Source organism: Pogona vitticeps, chromosome 2, assembly GCF_051106095.1.
Source record: "Pogona vitticeps strain Pit_001003342236 chromosome 2, PviZW2.1, whole genome shotgun sequence".
NCBI lineage: Eukaryota > Metazoa > Chordata > Lepidosauria > Squamata > Agamidae > Pogona > Pogona vitticeps.
The window spans coordinates 167,116,644-167,135,073 of record NC_135784.1 but is presented as its reverse complement, the minus strand read 5'-3'; the positions used below and the strand labels follow the sequence as shown (position 1 = coordinate 167,135,073).

The 18,430-nt window shown below is 44.0% G+C and overlaps 1 protein-coding gene and 1 long non-coding RNA gene across 2 annotated transcripts; both read right to left on the bottom strand.

The window, feature by feature from the left end:
• Nucleotides 1-1,073: 1,073 nt before the first annotated feature.
• COPZ1 (coat protein complex I subunit zeta 1) lies at nucleotides 1,074-16,794 on the bottom strand. Its single transcript, XM_072991132.2, has 9 exons — nucleotides 16,517-16,794; nucleotides 5,721-5,789; nucleotides 4,282-4,363; nucleotides 3,562-3,653; nucleotides 3,150-3,205; nucleotides 2,617-2,694; nucleotides 2,393-2,444; nucleotides 1,983-2,021; nucleotides 1,074-1,224 (listed from the first exon to the last, which is right to left on the bottom strand). Exons 1-9 carry the CDS (start codon nucleotides 16,532-16,534, stop codon nucleotides 1,177-1,179), a joined length of 534 nt encoding a protein of 177 aa, XP_072847233.1. The 5' UTR covers nucleotides 16,535-16,794; the 3' UTR covers nucleotides 1,074-1,176.
• Nucleotides 6,193-9,492, bottom strand: LOC144586434 (uncharacterized). Its single transcript, XR_013541263.1, has 2 exons — nucleotides 8,386-9,492; nucleotides 6,193-8,241 (listed from the first exon to the last, which is right to left on the bottom strand). It is a non-coding gene; the product is annotated as an uncharacterized LOC144586434 (long non-coding RNA).
• Nucleotides 16,795-18,430: the final 1,636 nt, after the last annotated feature.

The window sequence follows — 18,430 nt, the reverse complement described above, 5'->3', positions numbered from 1 at the left end:
CCTGGGAACATGTATTTCTGGGTTTTATTTATTTCAGGCTGCAAATAAGTGAAAGCACAAGTTTTGATCCCACGGGCTGTCCTACTGATGTAATCAACTGGTGGCAGCTGAACAACATGTAGTGTGTGCCTTTGCTTGGTGAAACAACCAAGGGCCATGAAGGAACATGAAAGTAAGCAATATGTGGAGGGTATTGTTACTATATTTGTTTTTAGAACCAGTGTCACAGATTCCCCATCTCTACTCTGGCATATCATGATCAACCTTTGCCTTCAACTAGATATAGGAAGAAAATGCTCTGGGAACTATTAGCAGAGCTTTGTTTCAATAACTCTGACTTAAGATATAAAGGGAACTTTATTATGGTTTATAAGAGCCCATAAGATGAGCTAGGACAGACCAAAAATGATTTTTGATATGTATGATTTTCAGCCAGGGGCATTTAAAATGGGTACAGGTTGTCCATTTTTTTGAAAGGGCTGTGATAGTAGAGACCCGGACAAGTAGCCTATTTGTGGGAAGAGAATAAAAGCATATTCGGTGTAGTGGTTCAAGTGACAGATTAGGACTCAGTAGGTTTGAGTTCAGATCCCCACTCAGCCATGGAAACTCACTGGAGGGGTGGCCCAGGTAAAATCATTCCTTAAATATCTCACAGACCTTGTAAACCATACTAGGGTAGCCATATGTCAGTTGCAACTCGATGGCATAGGACAACAAGCATAAAAGCAATCCTATCATGGACATACCGCTGAAGAATTACCTATTTTAGACACTTTCTGGGGTGTGGGAAATGACATATTTAGTTGATCCATACCTGCATCCTTCTCTGAAAGTTCAGCCTATTTCCACCCAGAAAGGTTTGCTTGTAAGACAGAAGCACACAACAGCTACATTTCTGTACTAAAGATGCAGCACTCAGGGTGGGCAGAGGATAACAGATAAGACATGTGTTTTCCCTACAGGCAGAAGGATCCCGGTATGTAAGACTGAATTTGAAAGCAGCTGTTATTATTGGCTTCTTGAGCACCAGCACCAGCACCCCTTGGGACAATGAAGAACAGGACATCAAGTACATCAAAAAATGTGGTCATGTTATATTTTGGTCAGTGCGAGACAGACAGGGAAGTAAGGGTATCTGGGGACACAGTAGTGGGACAAATCCCATGTGGCTCTTCATCGCAGTAGTGACCACTTGATCTGTTCCTTTGCTGACTGCAGCACCTGCAGAAAGACATCCAAGGTAAAGATTGAGAGCCACAGGAATTCAGTCAACAACTCTCCTTACATACACCTTGTGCCCTTGCTGGAAAATCATCACTGGAAAAGGCCTTAAATCACAGAAGAGGAGTCTGCTCTGCATGCACACTTAAGTGAAAGGAGAAACCCAAGTCTATGTACACCATGTATACATAAAATGTAAAGTTCTGTATGCTGTGTAGGAACTGCTATTATTTTATCTGATACACAGAGTAGGGAAAGTACTCTGGACATCCAACTTAGGCTCCCCTTGGCCTGTGAAATTTTATCAACATGGTTTCAAGTATCTCATTTCAAATGTAAGGACTAAGAGAGTTGCCCATGACTTGGTGCTCTTTAGATATTTTGGACTTTGACTCCTTTTTCAGCCCAGCCAGCACAGCCAACAGTGAGGAATGCTGAGAGTTGTATAATCCAGATCACACGGGTGGGGGTTTACTAAGTGAGAGAACGCTGGATTTGGGTAGCCCCAGGTTCTCAAAATGCCCAGTTTGGGCCCAAACTCTAAAAATCAAGACTTGTGAATAAAACTGCAGATAGATCTGGTCGGCAGTCCTGGCAATATCTTCCCCTCCCTCAATGCCTTGAGCTTCATTATTCAGGAAACATCAATGAGAAATTGGAGGGCAAAACAGAAGGATGCAGGGAATCATGTTGGAAAAAATCCAGTCCAACCAGGACTTCATGAAGGGCACCCAACAAGATGTGGCCAGAAGACATACCTGTGAGACAGTCTGCTCTGTAAGAGGAACGTCCTCTCCCTGAAATAGCAAAGGGACAACAATTAGCTTGCATGGACACTTCTAAAAGTAAGTCTCCTGACTCTGTTAAAAGAGCCCCCCTGCTTTCTAACTTTCAACAATATATGTATCTCTCTTTGAATTCCCACTTCCTCCTCAGTAGTTCTAGGGACTGCTCTGAAAGGTTCTCAAAGAGTCGTTTATAGTCCAGTCAATTGTCACAACATAGTACCCTTCTCCTCCTCTCCTCTCACCTCAAATCAGCCAATGCCACTGCACTTGGCTGACTTTTATTTTTAAAAAAAGGCTAAGCCACTGGTCTTGCAACTAGGTCAGTTCACGGCTAGTGGATGGGGAAACCAAAGGAGGAGGAGTGAAATGAACTCACTTACCCGCACAGCAACTCTGTGTAGTACCTGCTGGGGGTCACTCTCAAGAATCACCCTGTAAAAGAAGAAGGTGCCGTTGCTCATTAGATTGAGCTATAAGTCCCTTGCACTGAAGGGAGGGTGAAGGCATGCAAACACTAAGCCCTGCACCAGATGCCGCTTCAAGTTTAGAGAATTTTTAGGGTATCCAGGGGTCCTGAATGATCTTTAGCCCAAACTGGACTCACCCCCCATCTACGATTTCATCCACTGCCAGGAAAAGGCCCTCCATGTTCTCTAGGAGCGCTCGCTTCTCCACATTCTTTCTGCAAGAGACACAAAAGGAGAAGCTGAATATTTATGCATATTAATGCCGCCCCCCCTACCATGAACAAGTTGCTCCAACCATGTTGGGCTTCTTTTATTTAAAGGGACAAACTAAAAATTTAGTTTTCCCCTGGATTTGACTCTTATGTTTGTATTTCAAATAGAGTATTATGGGGGTATCTAAAGAGTGCATTGAATCAGGACTTGAGAGTTATGATCTGGATAATGAAGCATCATGAAATATTCCCAAAAACAGTACAACATGCTCAACTCTACTTGATACTTTATTTGGACATCCAACACATTGGTGAAAAGGGCAAATGTGACCCCAGTAATGTGCCAACCCAAGCCCTGATATTTTGGAGGCAAAATGCTCTCTCTCTTCATTCTACTCCCAAATTTCATCCAGGCTGAAGGGATGGAGCTAAGCCACGACCAGAAAGCAGATTCTTACCTTAACATCTGACTAAGTGAGTCAAAAAGGCAGTTGAGCACAGCCATCAGCATCAGCTGCAAAAGAAGAACACACATAAGCATCAGGGCACACACATACACATACGTAACTGATACTAGACAAATTGAGCAATGGAGCATTTGGAGGATAACAACTACACAGAGGCCAGTTAGGCTACGATGGCCACAGAAACGACACAATAAACCAGGATCTTTCTGTTCTTAAGAATCTGTGGGGTTGCAAATATACTTTCAAGGGGGAGGGAGACTCATTGACCCACCTTTACCATGGCATTCCAGTGAGGACCAGCAACACAAGCATTCTTTGTGTCAAAGGAAACTAAAAACTTCACACAAGTCAAGGGACATAATGGTACCTGGAGAAGGAAGGTGGGACTGCTGAAACCACATACCTCATTTTCGTAAGAGCTGCCAATGACACAGAAATACAGGTCAATGCTGCTTTTGTAAACAACTGTAAGCCCCTCCAGGAGTGCAATCTCACCTGTGGAAGAGGGGGAGAAGAAAGTGGGCAGAATAAAGGTAATGACTCCTGGAAGCAGAGGACACAAATTGTCTTGAGGAAGGGTAATGCCTGACACAGTCACCTTTCCCTTTAGCAATCGCTTAGCAAGAAAAGTAGTTTCATCCAGAGTTGTCCCAAAATTTTGGGTGAATTTGCTAGGAGAAGAAACAAACGCCTGACTCAAGCTATATGTTGTATGAAGAACTACTTCCTTTTATCTGCCCTCAGTCTCTCACCAATCGGTTCTGCTGGATGCCCAATTCTAGTTTCAAGGTATGAGCAGGAAACCTTCCCTCCATCCACCATCTGCACACCATGGACAATTTCATAAACCTTGATCATTACCTCTTCCTCTTACTAGCCTTTTAGACAGAAACATGACCATAAATTAGTTGGCTGGATAGATATAATCTATACAATCTTTGAACTACAAAGATAGAAGGGACCCTCTGGCTCCTCGAGTCCAGCCCGTCAAGGAGGCACAATGGGGAATTGAACTCCTAACCCCTAACTTCGCAGCCAGATGAATCCTCACAAAACAACTCACAATTAGCCCAACTGGGTCCCAGATTGCCCTCTTCCCATCATACTCCCCAGAAGAACCTACTATCTGTCCGGTGAGTCTTGTTGAAAATATTCTTCTCAAAGGCCTTCTGTTCCTTGACAGTAGGGTAGGTGTCGTCATAATACTGCAAGGAAAAGGAAAGGCTTTTTAGCTGAGAAGGCATAGGATGGAAATGGCTTGGTGGGCTCAAATATCACTCCCAAGTGAGCTGTATGATCATGTGTTTATTCACCAGGACTGTGGTGGTCCTCCAGATCTTCTTGGAAAAACAACCTCCATTGTCTCTGATGACTGGTCATGGTGGCTGGGACAAATGGGAGCTAGAGCGGAACATCTTGAAGACCACCAGTTCCCCACTTCTGGTTTACATGCACTGCCAGCCATACCCTTAAGACAGAAGGAATATGCTGCCCTTCAAATATTGTTGGATTGGAGCTCACAGGCTTTACCAATGGCTGTGTTGGCTGGGGATGGTGGGGTCTACAGTCCACCAACATCTGGAAGTCTGCATTTAGTCTATCCCTGATTTATGGTTTTGGAAAGATAAAAACGTTCAACATAAATCTCACCAAAAAAATTAAAGTGCAGGTTACATACCTTGTCCATTTCACAAGAATGAGGCAGAGGAGGCAGAGGCAGGTCCCATGCACATTCTAGTGAATCGGACCAGTTTAGCTGAGGGCTATGGGGAGAGGAATACACCCTGTCCCAATAGCCCCTCCCTTCAAGCCAGCAAGTCCCAAAGTGAGCTTGATAACATGGTGAAGAAATGATGTATTTTATAGATTTATTTGATTTCTATCCTGCCTATCTAGACCAAAGGTCTACTCTGAAAAGTCGTGTACTGAAAAGTCTTCAGCAGACATAAGTTGCAGTCAACCAGTCTGTATATACAAAGCTACCAAGCATGCAGAGATCTAAAAGGGGGCTCGTGTGAATGAACGAATGAATGAATGAATGAATGAATGAATGAATGAATGGAGCCTGGATGAAACAACACACTTCCCACGACAACAGCAATATTTGAATACAAAACAGACACCTGCTGGCAATAGTTAAGATTGGACTTCGGCTGCTTTTACAGGCACAACTGGACAATCTGGATCTCTTGAGGATCAGCATATCAGCGATCGACAACTATGGAGCATTAAGAGGATACTTTTTTTTGCCCCCAGAGGCCACAAAGACTGCCAAAAATGCAGGTGGGGGGGGAACAAATCTAGTTAGCAAACTTTCCAGCCTTGGGAAAAAAAGTATTTTGGGGTGTTAGGAAGTACAAAGCTGCTCTATGACTAATTTAAAATGAGAACCGCTGCTCCTGGAAGCTTGTAGGAGTGACAATTCACCCCTTCTTCCCCAGAGGCAAAAAAAAATCATGTTTTTAATGTAAGGATGAAGAAGTCGGATGTGGCTCAAGCCTTAGCTACAAATCATCTTCTGCCTTAAAGTCTTTTAATCTTTTTGATCCTAAGAAAGTCTACCTTGGCAAACAGGCGGTCCCCATCATTGTCCAAGATCAGGATGGCTTTTACTGTGTAGAGAGATGGCTCCTGAAAAGGAAGGCACAACTGAATAGTTCCATTCAATCAAGGCCAGGTACTCTTCTCTTTAACCGTGTCCTGAAATCTAGAGCCATAACCCTTCCAGAGGGAGGACACAGCTTCCAGTGTGGTGCACAAACAGGCTGTTACATCCAAAGGTTAATATGTAAGCACATCTGAATCTACATTATGCTAACACAAAGTCCAAACTCTCAAAGAACATTAGTTTAGATTTTGTTTATATGAACAATTTATAAAAATTAAGCAGGTCTACATATCTTTTCCTTGTAATGGGAGGAAAGACACTAAGCAAGGAGCTAAAATTCCACCCAGCAATCCTACCAAAGTTCCCAAGCTGACATGCTCCCAGGGTCATAGCAAGTTGATTTTCTCAGGCCATAGGGACTAGAAATTTTGTGAATACTGGGCTTCTGAAGATGCTACATTTCATGCTAAATATCCTTTTTGCTTTATACAGTTTCACAATGTGTAGAATTGCATATAAATTAATTTGGAGGAGCAGCTGAGATCATCCATAACCCACTTCCATACCAATCACTCCAGCGTTGTATAGTTTGAGAGTCTCTGAGTGTAATGTTATGCATGGGAGCCCCCAGACCACTATTGCTTTATTTTATTTTTTTATAAATTTATTAAACAAACATCTGATATAAACCTAACACCATAATAAAATGCAATTACATAATACACCAGTGCCACCATCAGCCTCAGGTCTAGCATTAATAATACTTTAAATTTCATTCGGTCCATTTTCTCTCCAAAACTTCATTGTTTCTTCCCTCAGTATATACCCCTTCCTTCTCCAAGATACATATTGCAAGAATACACTCCACATTTTCTTAAAACCATTATTTTTGATAGGCGTCTTCTTATTTTCATACCTTGTGTCAGTTTATCATTAATTGCCATATCCCATAGTTCTCTATACCATTCTTCTAAATTGAATTGGTTATCATTTTTCCAGTTTCTTGCAGAAATTAATCTTGCTGCCGTAATCATTATTACTATTAAGTCCTTATTTTCTTTCAATAATTGAGCCTTCTTAAACAAATTCAAGAAAGCCACTGACAGGGACATTTGAATATTTAATCCAGTTATTTCACTTATTTCTTTAAAAATTTGCTTCCATTCTTGCTTTCTTACTTCACATGACCACTACATACGTATATTATGTCCCCTTCTCTTTTTTATACCTCCAGCACAGTGATGATACATTTTTATTTATTATATTCAGTTTTATTGGCATTAAATACCACCTCCATATTACCTTATAACCTTACAGACATGTTCTTCATAATTCTTTGGTCCCACATTTTATCCCATGCTTCTCCTATTACTTCTTTATCCAAATCATGTTGCCAACATGTTTTTAATCCTATTGCTTTACTTTTTTAAAACTACACTGTGGTGGTGATAGGGAATTGAATGGTTAAGGTAACTCACTTTCTGCCAGGCTGAATCAATCACATTCATAGCAGGAATGGGTAACTTGTAGCTCTTCACATATTGCAAGATCACAACTCTCATCCTCATTCACGATTAGCTACACTGGCTGCGGCTGATGGGAATTTCTTCCTTAGTTGTACGTACATCAGCCTTTCCTCTCATAAGATTTTCCTCTTGCTTTATTGAGCTGAGCAACACCGAGACAAATCAAGCTGGGAGAGAGGGACCGGTCTAAGATCACCCAGGAGCTTTCATGGCTCAATGGGGACTAGAACTGAGATCTCCCAATGACCTACCCACTAAACTGCATTGACTCTCCTGTTCTTGCCAGATACTGCTATCCATCAAAATCTGGAGGGCAGCACTTATTTGAATAGGATATAGTGGGGCTTCAGAGCCTGAGAGAGGGCGTCTGTCACCCAGATGGTGCCCACAATCTCAAGCTTACCAATCACACTTCAGAGGTAGATTCAAAGCAACATGAGACAGCAGTTTATCGCAAGGCCTGAAAAGGCAGGAAGCCCATGTTCCTTTTGACAAGCCATCCGTGCTTCTCATGGCTGTTGAAGGAGCATCTTTTCACCCCCTCACAGGTGCTCCAAGCAGCATGCCAGGGAACAATCTCACTTCTGGCTGAGGTATTTATGACCAGATGAGCCTTTGGGGTCTGTTCTGTCCAGCCAGTACCGTTCCTCTTATTTAGGCACTAAATGCAAGGAAAGGATCTATGTGGTTCCAGTCACGGGTGCCTGCAGCGTATTATGACACTGTATGGAAACAGTACCCTTGAAGCAGGGAGAACATGTGAAGGGTGCCCCTATGTTTGACAGAGATTATGAAAAGGTCCCATTTGTGCCTGGAGCTGTGACTGTGCCACTGCAGCAGGCCTCAAACTTGCCTGGGTATGAAGAGTTGCTTAAACAGAATGGCACAGGGTACCAATATGCAGGGCAAGAAGCAGCTGGGAAGTGGGACATCCAGTGAGGCAAGTGACCTAAGGCACTGGTCCCCAACCTTGGTCCTCCAGATGTTCTTGGACTACAACTCCCAGAAACCTTCACCACCACCTCTGCTGGCCAGGATTTCTGGGAGTTGAAGTCCAAGAACATCTGGAGGCCCAAGGTTGGGGACCACTGACTTAAGGGACCAAGAAGGAACTGACTAGCCCAGAATTCAGTTCAACAAGCCATCCATTCTTAATGCACCATGAAGAACCCCACAAGACACTTTACTGACATCATCAGCAAAGCCCAGGGTAGGGGACTGTTGGATCAAATCTCTCTGGCAGATCATTTGGGGAATACACATTCCTTTCTGCATCCCGAACACCCATCACCTTGGCCCACTTCTAGCCATTCACCACCAGGCGGAGCTCCAGGACTATGTTGGTGAAGCTGTGGCCATTCTTGAAAATAGGAGAAGCCCCAGGACTCAGGAGTATATACTGTACTGGTCATGGGTAAACGGAGTACAGTATTATACACACATCCTTCCCACAACCTTTTGCAGCTGTCATCCTCTAACTAACAAGCATGCAATTGTCTCTGCTTCTCAACCCACAGAAACACAAACATATGCACACACCTCCCTTTCTTTCAGGTCATCCATTGATCCACTATCCTGTTCAACTAAAATAGCATTAACATTCTAGGAGCCTCCACCCTACTTGGCATCTGATCCTCCAAAGAGACAAAAACATTGGCATACAGGTTTGCGTCAGGGACCACACCAGTGAGCCCCAGGTTGCAGATGAACTCATGGCCTGGAAAAATTGCAGCTGGCACATGAAGAACAGAACATGATGTGGTTCTGACCAGTATTACCTTGCTAGAGCTGTAACCAAAGTTATAGATTCTATCACCAGGCCAAAATGCATCCCACATTTTCTTGGTGCAGTGCCTCCAAGAGCCTAATACTGTCTCTTTCTGAGATTACAAGGCTTAACAGGGTGTGCTGCAAATGGGAGGGTTGTAGCTCAGTAGTAGCATACATGCTTCATGTGCAGAAGGAGCGAGGTTGAGTTCTCACCATCTCTGCTATAGAAGTGGGAAAGATTCAAGCCTGAATTCTTTAAAAGCTGCTGCTACTCAAAAGTCAATAATATGGTGCTAACTAGACCAATGGTCTTGATTCAGTACAAAAAGCAGCTAGCTTCCTGTTCCTAACATTTTCTTTGGAGCATAAGAAAGAGAAAGTACTAAAGGTTATGCAGCTTCTCTTTGCCAGATGCTGGAAAGCTCTCGAGACAAAGTTCTGTGATGCACTGACTTCCATCTAGCCACAGTCAGAGTGTATAACAGAACTTCACCTCAAGCACTGCAACAGCCCCTTTTCAGGAGCAGCAGGCGACCCACCCATGGAGTAGATCAGCTGATGGTTCCATTATGCCATAGAGACACTAAGCCTGTGTTTAGATGTAACCAGACAAAATTAACAGGAATACAGAGTGTGCCTGTGGTCAGATTTGAAGGAATGGCTGTGCTTGACATCAACAGGAATGGAAGGATCTGTTCTTCTCAAGATTAGTGTCCTGACTCCAATATAATTAAAGGGCTAATAGCTCTATTTCCAAATATAACTTAATAGGTTTTCATCTCACCCAGCAAAGAGCACCCTTTTGTAGAGTCACATATTGTAATCCATGTGACCTACAGTGAATTGGGAATCAACACTGGTCATTGCATCCTGAAGTGGTTCTATCCTCAAGGTCACAACAGCATTGTAAAAGGTTACCCAGCTAAACAGGGCAACAAGTCTCAATTCTACCAAGGAGCAGTCTAGATCTTACAAATGTTGTAGTGTGGAGGGGTCAGGAGTACCCAGGCCAGCTAATGCAGAGTGTTTCATACAGTGTTCCAGGAAATTGTAGAAACAGCAGCTTACCAGAGGCTCCTCAAATGAGAAGGTCTAAAATAACAGCAGGCAAGGGTTCCAGAAATACAGTTTATCTATATCTACCCCAATTTGAGCACTGGAAGGGAACCTCTGGCCCTCCACTGGAACTTCTGGGAGTTCAGATGATAGACATCCCAAACAGAATGGGTAATGGTAAGTAACTGTGGACCAGTAAGTTTCCTCATCTCTGTCCTAAATGTCCCTTTTTGAGAATGCACTGTTAGCTCTTGCCAAACAATAGTGAGAACACACCAGGACTGGGGGCCAAGATCCTAAAAGATTTCCCAAGATCCTCTTCAATAAGTAGCAGATTTATGGTCAACATTACAAGAGTGTTCTGGCAGAATGGTCCATGAAGCCAGAAACTTTGACAACCCACTGCTGCGAAAGTTTCCATTCTGTAGATGTAGAGGGTTCTCTCATCAATTTAACGAAGTGTTGTGTGCCACACAAATGAGCAGAGGGAAGGCTCAGTTTCACAACCCTTGCGGGCCATCCTTTACCAAGTGAATGTGCCAACAAGGTAGACAACTTCACCTTTATCCTCCTTCTCTCACACACGTACATAAGATAAATTTAACAGGTAAATGTAGTAACCAGCAGTTGTGCTGTGGGAATTTCTCCTTCCCTTCTATAATATTTTGTCTGTCCCTAGGCAATGCTTCTGTTTGAGAATCCCTGTTTTATAGCAATATGGGGAGTATACAATTCCCCCGTAAAGCCCTCTGAAACTGCAGCACAAAACTGCAATGCTCCAAAGCTAACCAGCTAATGGTCCATAGAAATGCCATCAGAGGAATATTCAGTCTCTGTTATGAACTGAATAAAGGAGTTGGGGGGGGGGAGTGCTTATCTCCCCTCTGCCTTATTTTCACAACGTAAGAATAGATGTTCACCATTATAAGCACTAGAGAAGAATTTATACATCTTTTTGCCAGAGAGAGACAAGCTTCCACCGGAGAGACAGCAAATAAACACACATTTTAAATCTATAATGAGCACTGACTAGAAGGCCAGAAGCGGCATAAATTTCTCTCTGGAGGTTTCTAGTTCAAGCCAAGGGCTGCCTCGAGCAATCGACCATTAAAACAAGACGTTAAGAGTTACTGCACAGTTTATTCTGATCATTTAATTCTGAAGTTTCAATAAATTAAACTTCAATCAATTAAACTAGGTGTGCAACAGCCCAGATGGTCAGCACGATAGAAGCAGCATCGTCATAAAGATTTTACAGCTGCCAGGACCCTGCGGAAGGGGAGAGGTGGCCAAGGAATACAAGACAGCAAGAAATATGTCTGCACCCATTTTATTTGCAAAAGGCAATTGAAGAGCCACGTGGAGGAGCTTAGGCCTTTCCCATCAGGCTGCCTAGAGACCTTTATGGCTCACAGACAGGGGAAGTGTTTTTTGGAAAGAGGGCAAATATATATATACTAAGAATGGATGGAAAGGGTATTCAAATTATTATATTAACACAACAGCTCAAACTATATTAGTTTCTTTTTGTATCGTCATCAGCAATGAAAAGGTATCTTATTCCTGTGCTGTATCCAAATGCTTGAAACTGCCTCCCACAACACCTGTACAGGAATAATGCTACTTCCCAATTTCTTTAATCCCTCTCAAAACTCACTTCCTCTGAGAACCACAGCTTAACCCCCACCCCACCCCACATCACATCACAGGAGTGGAAAAATTTGGCACTCCATGTTGTAGAACCACACCTCTCATCATCCTTCACAACTGGCCATGCTGGTTGCAGCTGATGGGAATAAGAGTCCACTCAAAAGAGGTCTGCAGTTCCCAACTTTGCCATATCATATTTTAAAACATATAAATGATTATTCTTCCTATTGACCCTAACCTGTACTTCCCTCTTTCTTTCTCCTGTCTCTAATGCTGGATTCCTAGACTCCCAGCCTTGCCTTTTCCTTCATAATTTGTAACGGGCCATGTATAGTGACAAGGCTACATGAAAATAAAATAAGTGGTGGTGGGGGGAGAGAGAGAGAGAGACAAACCAAATATTCACAAAAATACCTAGACTTCAGTTCTCTTGTGTTATTTCACCAAAGAAACACTAATGACAGAACTTCTGGAGGTAAATTGCCTCAAGTTGAAAAGCCACATGGAGGAGTTTAGCCTTTCCCAACAGGCTGCCTAGGGAAAGAGATAGGTGAAATAAACTTCTTGTCCCTTCTGTTCCCAGAATTCTAAGACATCAGTATCCCTCTTAGAACTACCCGAGATGACCACCTGCTGCCTTGTACCAAGGAGGCATCTGCTACTTAAAATAACACCACATAAGTCAGAGAAGGGAAACCTCCAGTCCATAGGCCTAATCTAGGCCATAATATTCCCTACCTGGGACATCCTGGCCAAACAGAGAGAAGCTTCATGTGGAAGCCCTTCACAGCTCCTGGCCCAAGAGGACTTGGGAGAATCCACTCTCTAATTATAATTTCCCCAGTCCCCTGATGCTGGTGATATCACAGTAGCAAAATTGCTCTATCCTCTACTCTAGACTGTGTTACACACCTGTCCCTGCAACTATATTCTCTTTTGCCTTCCAAAAAAATAAGTGCTGCCTATGCAAAGGGATAGTATGTCCCTACTATGCCAACTCCTCTGATGCACAGTGAAGAATTCTCTGCAAGAAAAGATATATAAGTCACATATCATTAGCCATGCCCCGTCATGTAAAATACAAATACGTTAGGACAGGCCAATGAAAATAAATCCAAAGCCTCACATGTAGACCAGGCAGGGCTGTTTTCAGGTATGGCTTTAATCTGTGTCTAGGCCATACCATTACAAACTGAAGATTTGGAGATCACATGGTTGATTTCCATTTTTGTCATCATCTTTCCCCATTCAAGAAAACAAAAAACCCAAATGACAAAGTTCAGGAAAAAAAAAAACTTCTCTCAACTTGTCAGCTTTTTATTTCCTTTTTCATGGAAGAGAATTCCCTCACCCTGCAGTCTCAAGTGGTTTAGTCTAAATACTGATGTACTCTAAGTACTATGCTAAAGTTCTGGTTAGGCCCAGTATAAATTCCAATAGGCATACCAACCATTTCCAGATCACTCTGAGAAGCCAGTTATCTGCTCTCTGAAAACAAGGAAAGTGTGAATCTTTAACCTGAAATGGCATTCAGATGGACTGGGGGAGACTTTTATGCTTGAAAATCACTGCCGAGACCAGGATCAGGATTGTTGGTGGTGATTTTGAAGCATTAAATTCCACCACTACCCCATCCTGAGATTCCCAAAGGCACCAGGTCAATAGGGGTCCCAAGGGAGCCTCTGAGCCTGGCAGGCTGGAATAAGAAATTTTCAGTGAGCAATAAAAGACAGTATCAGCTTGCGCAGGTATAACTTATCCAAAGAGGATTTGGCTACTCTCTCTGGTTAGGGCTTATCAGTGGTGCTATCTAGGCAGGTTTTCAACACAGAAGTCCACGACTCCTCAATGGAATGACCAAGAGTTCCTACCCCAAATGCATCAGAGCTCTTCATCAACATTTGAAGTGAAGCAATAAATATCTAAAGAGGATGGGGAGGCCCCCAATATTATTATGTCCAGAATCTAAAATTATCTTACTGGTACCAGTGCTAATGAAGACAAGCCTGCTGGTCCTTCTTGTAAATCAGTTAATAAGGCAATCTTTTACAAGTAACTGACCTTGTGTTCCATTTGGAGACTTAGAGATTTAGCAAAAAGTTTACAATTCAGTTGGCCCCAAAAGTAGGACTGATATCAGGTACCTCCCATAACCCACACATTGCATAAAGTGGCCCACTGCCAGTTCCTGCAGCCTCTTGGTACCAACGCTCACCCTTACAGCTAATGCCATCACTGGCTGTTCATCTGTTCTTTAAAGCATGTGTGCAGTGGTAGGAAACAGAAGGAGCAGTAACCTCTACATACCTCGTCCTGTCTTCTTCTGCAAGTGGTGTTAACCAGGGCTAAGAACAATCAAAAAGGCTGCAGCGACAGAGATGTGGAGGAAGTGGGCCCAATGAGAATACTGAACCCCCTGAAATTAGAACTGCCAAAAAGCAAGTGCATTGATAGGCTTGATTCATGTGCTGCACAACTGCGACTGACCTGATATCTAAGGTAAAGGTAAAGATTCCCCTTGACATTTTTAGTCCAGTCGTGTCTGACTCTAGGGGGCGGTGCTCATCCCGCTTTTCAAGCCGCAGAGCCAGTGCTTGTCCAAAGACAGTTTCCATTGTCACGTGGCCAGCGTGACTAGGGAGTGCTGTTTTACCTTCCCACCGAGGAGGTACCTATTTATTTACTTGCATTTACATGCTTTCGAACTGCTAGGTTGGCGAGGAGCTGGGACAAAGCGACGGGAGCTCACTCCATTGCGTGGATTTGATCTTACAACTGCTGGTCTTCTGACCCTGCAGCACAGGCTTCTGTGGTTTAGCCCACAGCGCCACCACGTCCCTTGAGCTGATATCTAAATATAGAGCCTTTTCCTAAAGCAGGGATGATCAACTTGTGGTTCCCTCAGATGTTGATGAACTGCAACCCCTATCATGTATCATCACTAGCTGGCTAGGGCACTGGTTCTTAACCTTGGGTTACTCGGGAGTTTTGGACTGCAACTCCCAGAAGCCTTCACCACCAGCTGTCCTGACTGGGGTCTCTGGGAGTTGCAGTTCAAAAGCATCCGAGTAACAAAGGTTAAGAACCACTGGGCTAGGGCCAATAGCAGCTGAAGTTTACCACTGGGGAAAACCCCACACAGTGCCTACTCTAGCATACATACAATCCTTCTCCCCAACTACTCTTAGAAAGCCATCAACTGCTGGACCCTAAAGACACTTCCAGTGTTAATGATGCCACAGCAAGACAGAAAATGGCAGTTTCTAGGTCATATACTATCATACCCATTGACGTTAAAACTTTTTTCCAAGCAAAATGCTATGGATGTGGGAAAGAAAGCACTAAAAATATAGAAAAGCTAGAATATAAAGGTAGGAGTGAAAACTGATCAGAGTAAGAAGGGATGATGATAGTGGATGACAATAGTATAAGCATTTGGAGGTGTTATCAAACAGCTGTTAATTATAGATTATGTTGTTTCTGATAATTATTATAACTTTTACCAAGAATATTATGTCTTTAAGTTTTTATTCCTCAAGCTGCAAAATACTTTGGGTGAAAGCTACAGCTAAAAATCCTTCCCAGCATCCATAAAAAATGTCAAAAGTAAAATCTAATGAACAAGATGCATACATGCAGTACATGTGATTCTTCACCATCTGGAACATGGCCAAGATCATAAGGTCTGAGGTCTTACCAAGTACACTAAGGTTTCAACTAAAAGCTGCAAAGCAAAGAGGTACCAGACTGAAGATTTCCGTCATACAAAAGGATGATATATGTCCTCAAAAGCTTTGTAGCTTTCAAACCACAAGGCCTAGAAAAGATTCTAAAATTTAAAATGTAAACGCATTGACTTTACTTGGGGGGGGGAATGGAATCCTTACATTTTGAAGGGGATTATGGGAGTACTCAGGATTACACAGGACACTGAAATTCTGTTGGACCTCACATGTTCCCCTATGGATGGGGATGGAGAGTGTACCCTCCGGCACATACATACATTTTCATCATCTGTGCACACTGTAAGATAAATGCAGTACTGGTGGGCAAGCTATCTCAAAAAGGATATATCCTTCATTACCAATTCTTCTCACTGGGCCACTGCAGTACTCCATGTACCAGTGTTCCAAACCCTGCTAGCAAAACAAAACCTTTGTGCTCAAAATAAACACATTTTAAAAGACAACACACACAAAAAATATTACAGATTTTATGTGTCAGGACATAAACTCCATCAGTGGCAGATTAATTATGGCCAGAAGCCTGTACATATTCTTCTTGGGAGTAGGCTCCCTTTGTAAAACCACATATTGACTGGGAATAAAAAGCTTATTATCCCTGCCTCTCGACTATTAACGAAAGTTAAGGAATTCATTTATTGCAGAGGCAGTAGGCTGCAGTTAATTCGGCCCATTTTATGCATCCTCCATATGGCCAAAAATGCTCCAAGTCAGGGCTTGGAAGAGATCCCAATTACCTCCCAATAAAGCAGGATGCCCTTAAAGCCTCCAAGTGGCATCTGAAGCTTCTCCACCCCAGTAACAGAATCTTCCCCCTTTCTGACATACTGGACCAACCCAGCCTCTTTCTCTACCCCTGGGCCTGGGTTCCAGCCCAAGGATCCAGCCCAGGTCCGAGGAAGGCTAAGTAGTGGTCCCGTCCCGCCCACCTGCCCGTCTCCATGGTTACGGGCGCGCACCCTAGCAATTCGCCTTCTCCCCCCCTCTTGCCCCTCCGGCTCCTACCAGGATCAGCGCCTCCATCTTGGTCACCCCGATGCCGACGTGGAGCACCAACCGCGGGCTGTACGTATTGGCTGGCCTTACGCCAATCTTTTCCCTAGGCTCCGCCTCTACTTATCTATTCGACTTCTGATTGGATAACTCTCGACTTCCTCGTTTAACGTGCCTTCCTATCTCTCTCAGCGGGCCATCCCCCTGCCCAACACGAGGCGGTGAGCCTCCCACTGAAGAGCTCACCTTTAAAACCTGCCTTGGCTCGTGATTCGAAAATATGGCTGTCCGTCACTTGCAGGAGCCCGATTCCTACGAAGGTGGGGCCTGGAAGAATGCGGCAGTTTCCATGGTGAACAGGGAAGCCGCCAGGCCGGGCGTTCTATTCTTGGATCAGGATTGGATCAGTCTCTGTCACATGACCGGAACAGCGGGGCGATTTCCTGCTAATGAAGGGATGGGTTGTCCCTGTATTGGTTAGAACGGGGTTTGGATGGTTGAGACGATGAATTGTTGCTAGGGTATTTCTGGGGACAACGGGAGCCTCCCAGTGAACCCGACTACTGGAACAATACTATAGTTCCGTTAGCACTTAAAAAATTAATGGGAAACTCTTAGTACTTACAGTAATCTTTATTCATCATAGGCATCCTTCAGTCTCGAGAGACTATGGTATCGTGCTCTGTATGGAGGACTTGGAACAGCGTCTAGTGTGGCTGAGAAGGCCAATTCGAGGGTGACGATCCCTTCCGCACTGAAGACAAATACAATCTGTACCCCGTTTAGCTCCCTGATTTTGCTGGTTTCGTGACTGCCTCTTTGCCTCAGCCTGCTGGGCGAGGGTCTCTTCAAATTAGGAGAGGCCTTGATGCAATGCCTGCCTCCAGGCTGAACGCTCAAATGTCAGGGTTTCCCATCTGTTGAGATCCATTTCCCTGCACTAGTTCTCCATACAGGAGATCCTTTGGAATCCGACCCTCAGCCATTCTCACGACATGCCTAAGCCAACATAGGCGTCACTGTTTCAGTAATGGAAAATGGATTGAGGCTGAACCCGGACAAGACGGAGGTCTTGAGGGTGGGTGGCCCTTCCATCAGCAGCATAGGTGACTCCCTCTCCTTTGGAGGGACGACCCTTGCCGCAAAGAGTGAGGTCTGCAGCTTGGGAATACATCTGGACCCGGCGCTTACCATGGAAACCCAGGTGGCGTCCGTGGTCCGCTCCGCCTATTTTCATCTATGGTGGATTGCCCAGCTGCGACCATATCATGATCGGGGGGGCCCTCACTACTCTAGTCCATGCGCTCGTAATCTCGAGATTAGACCATTGTAACGCACTCTACCTGGGGCTGCCTTTGAGGCTCATGCGGAAACTTTAGATGGTCCAGAATGCAGCAGCCAGGCTCCTTAGTGGGGTGAGATAACACCAGCATATCTCCCCCACTCTGGCTGCTTTGCGCTGGTTGCCCATCCATTTCCGCGTTGACTTCAAAGTGCCAGTGATCATTTATAAAGCCCTAAACGGTTTGGGATCTCAATATTTGGCAGACTGTCTTCTCCCACCCAGATCTACCCGAATCACCCGACATAGCCAGCAGGGGCGGCTGAGGGGTCTGACGCCGAGAGAGGCCCGGAAGGAAAAAACAAGAAACCGGGCCTTCTTGGCGGTGGCCCCTGGGCTGTGGAACGCCCTCCCAACAGAAATTCGGCTGGCACCCTCGCTGGGTGTTTTTAAAAGCCAGTTAAAAACTTGGTTGTACAAGCAGGCCTTCCCTCCAGTCAATTAGGTTTTTCTCCTTTTTTCTTGTCTTTGCTATTCCATCTTGGTAATCCTCTCTTTAAATTAATTGTTTTAAATTGAAATTGAAATTTTATGATTTTATATATTTTTATACTGTTCTGGTTTTTTTTTGTAAGCTGCCCCGA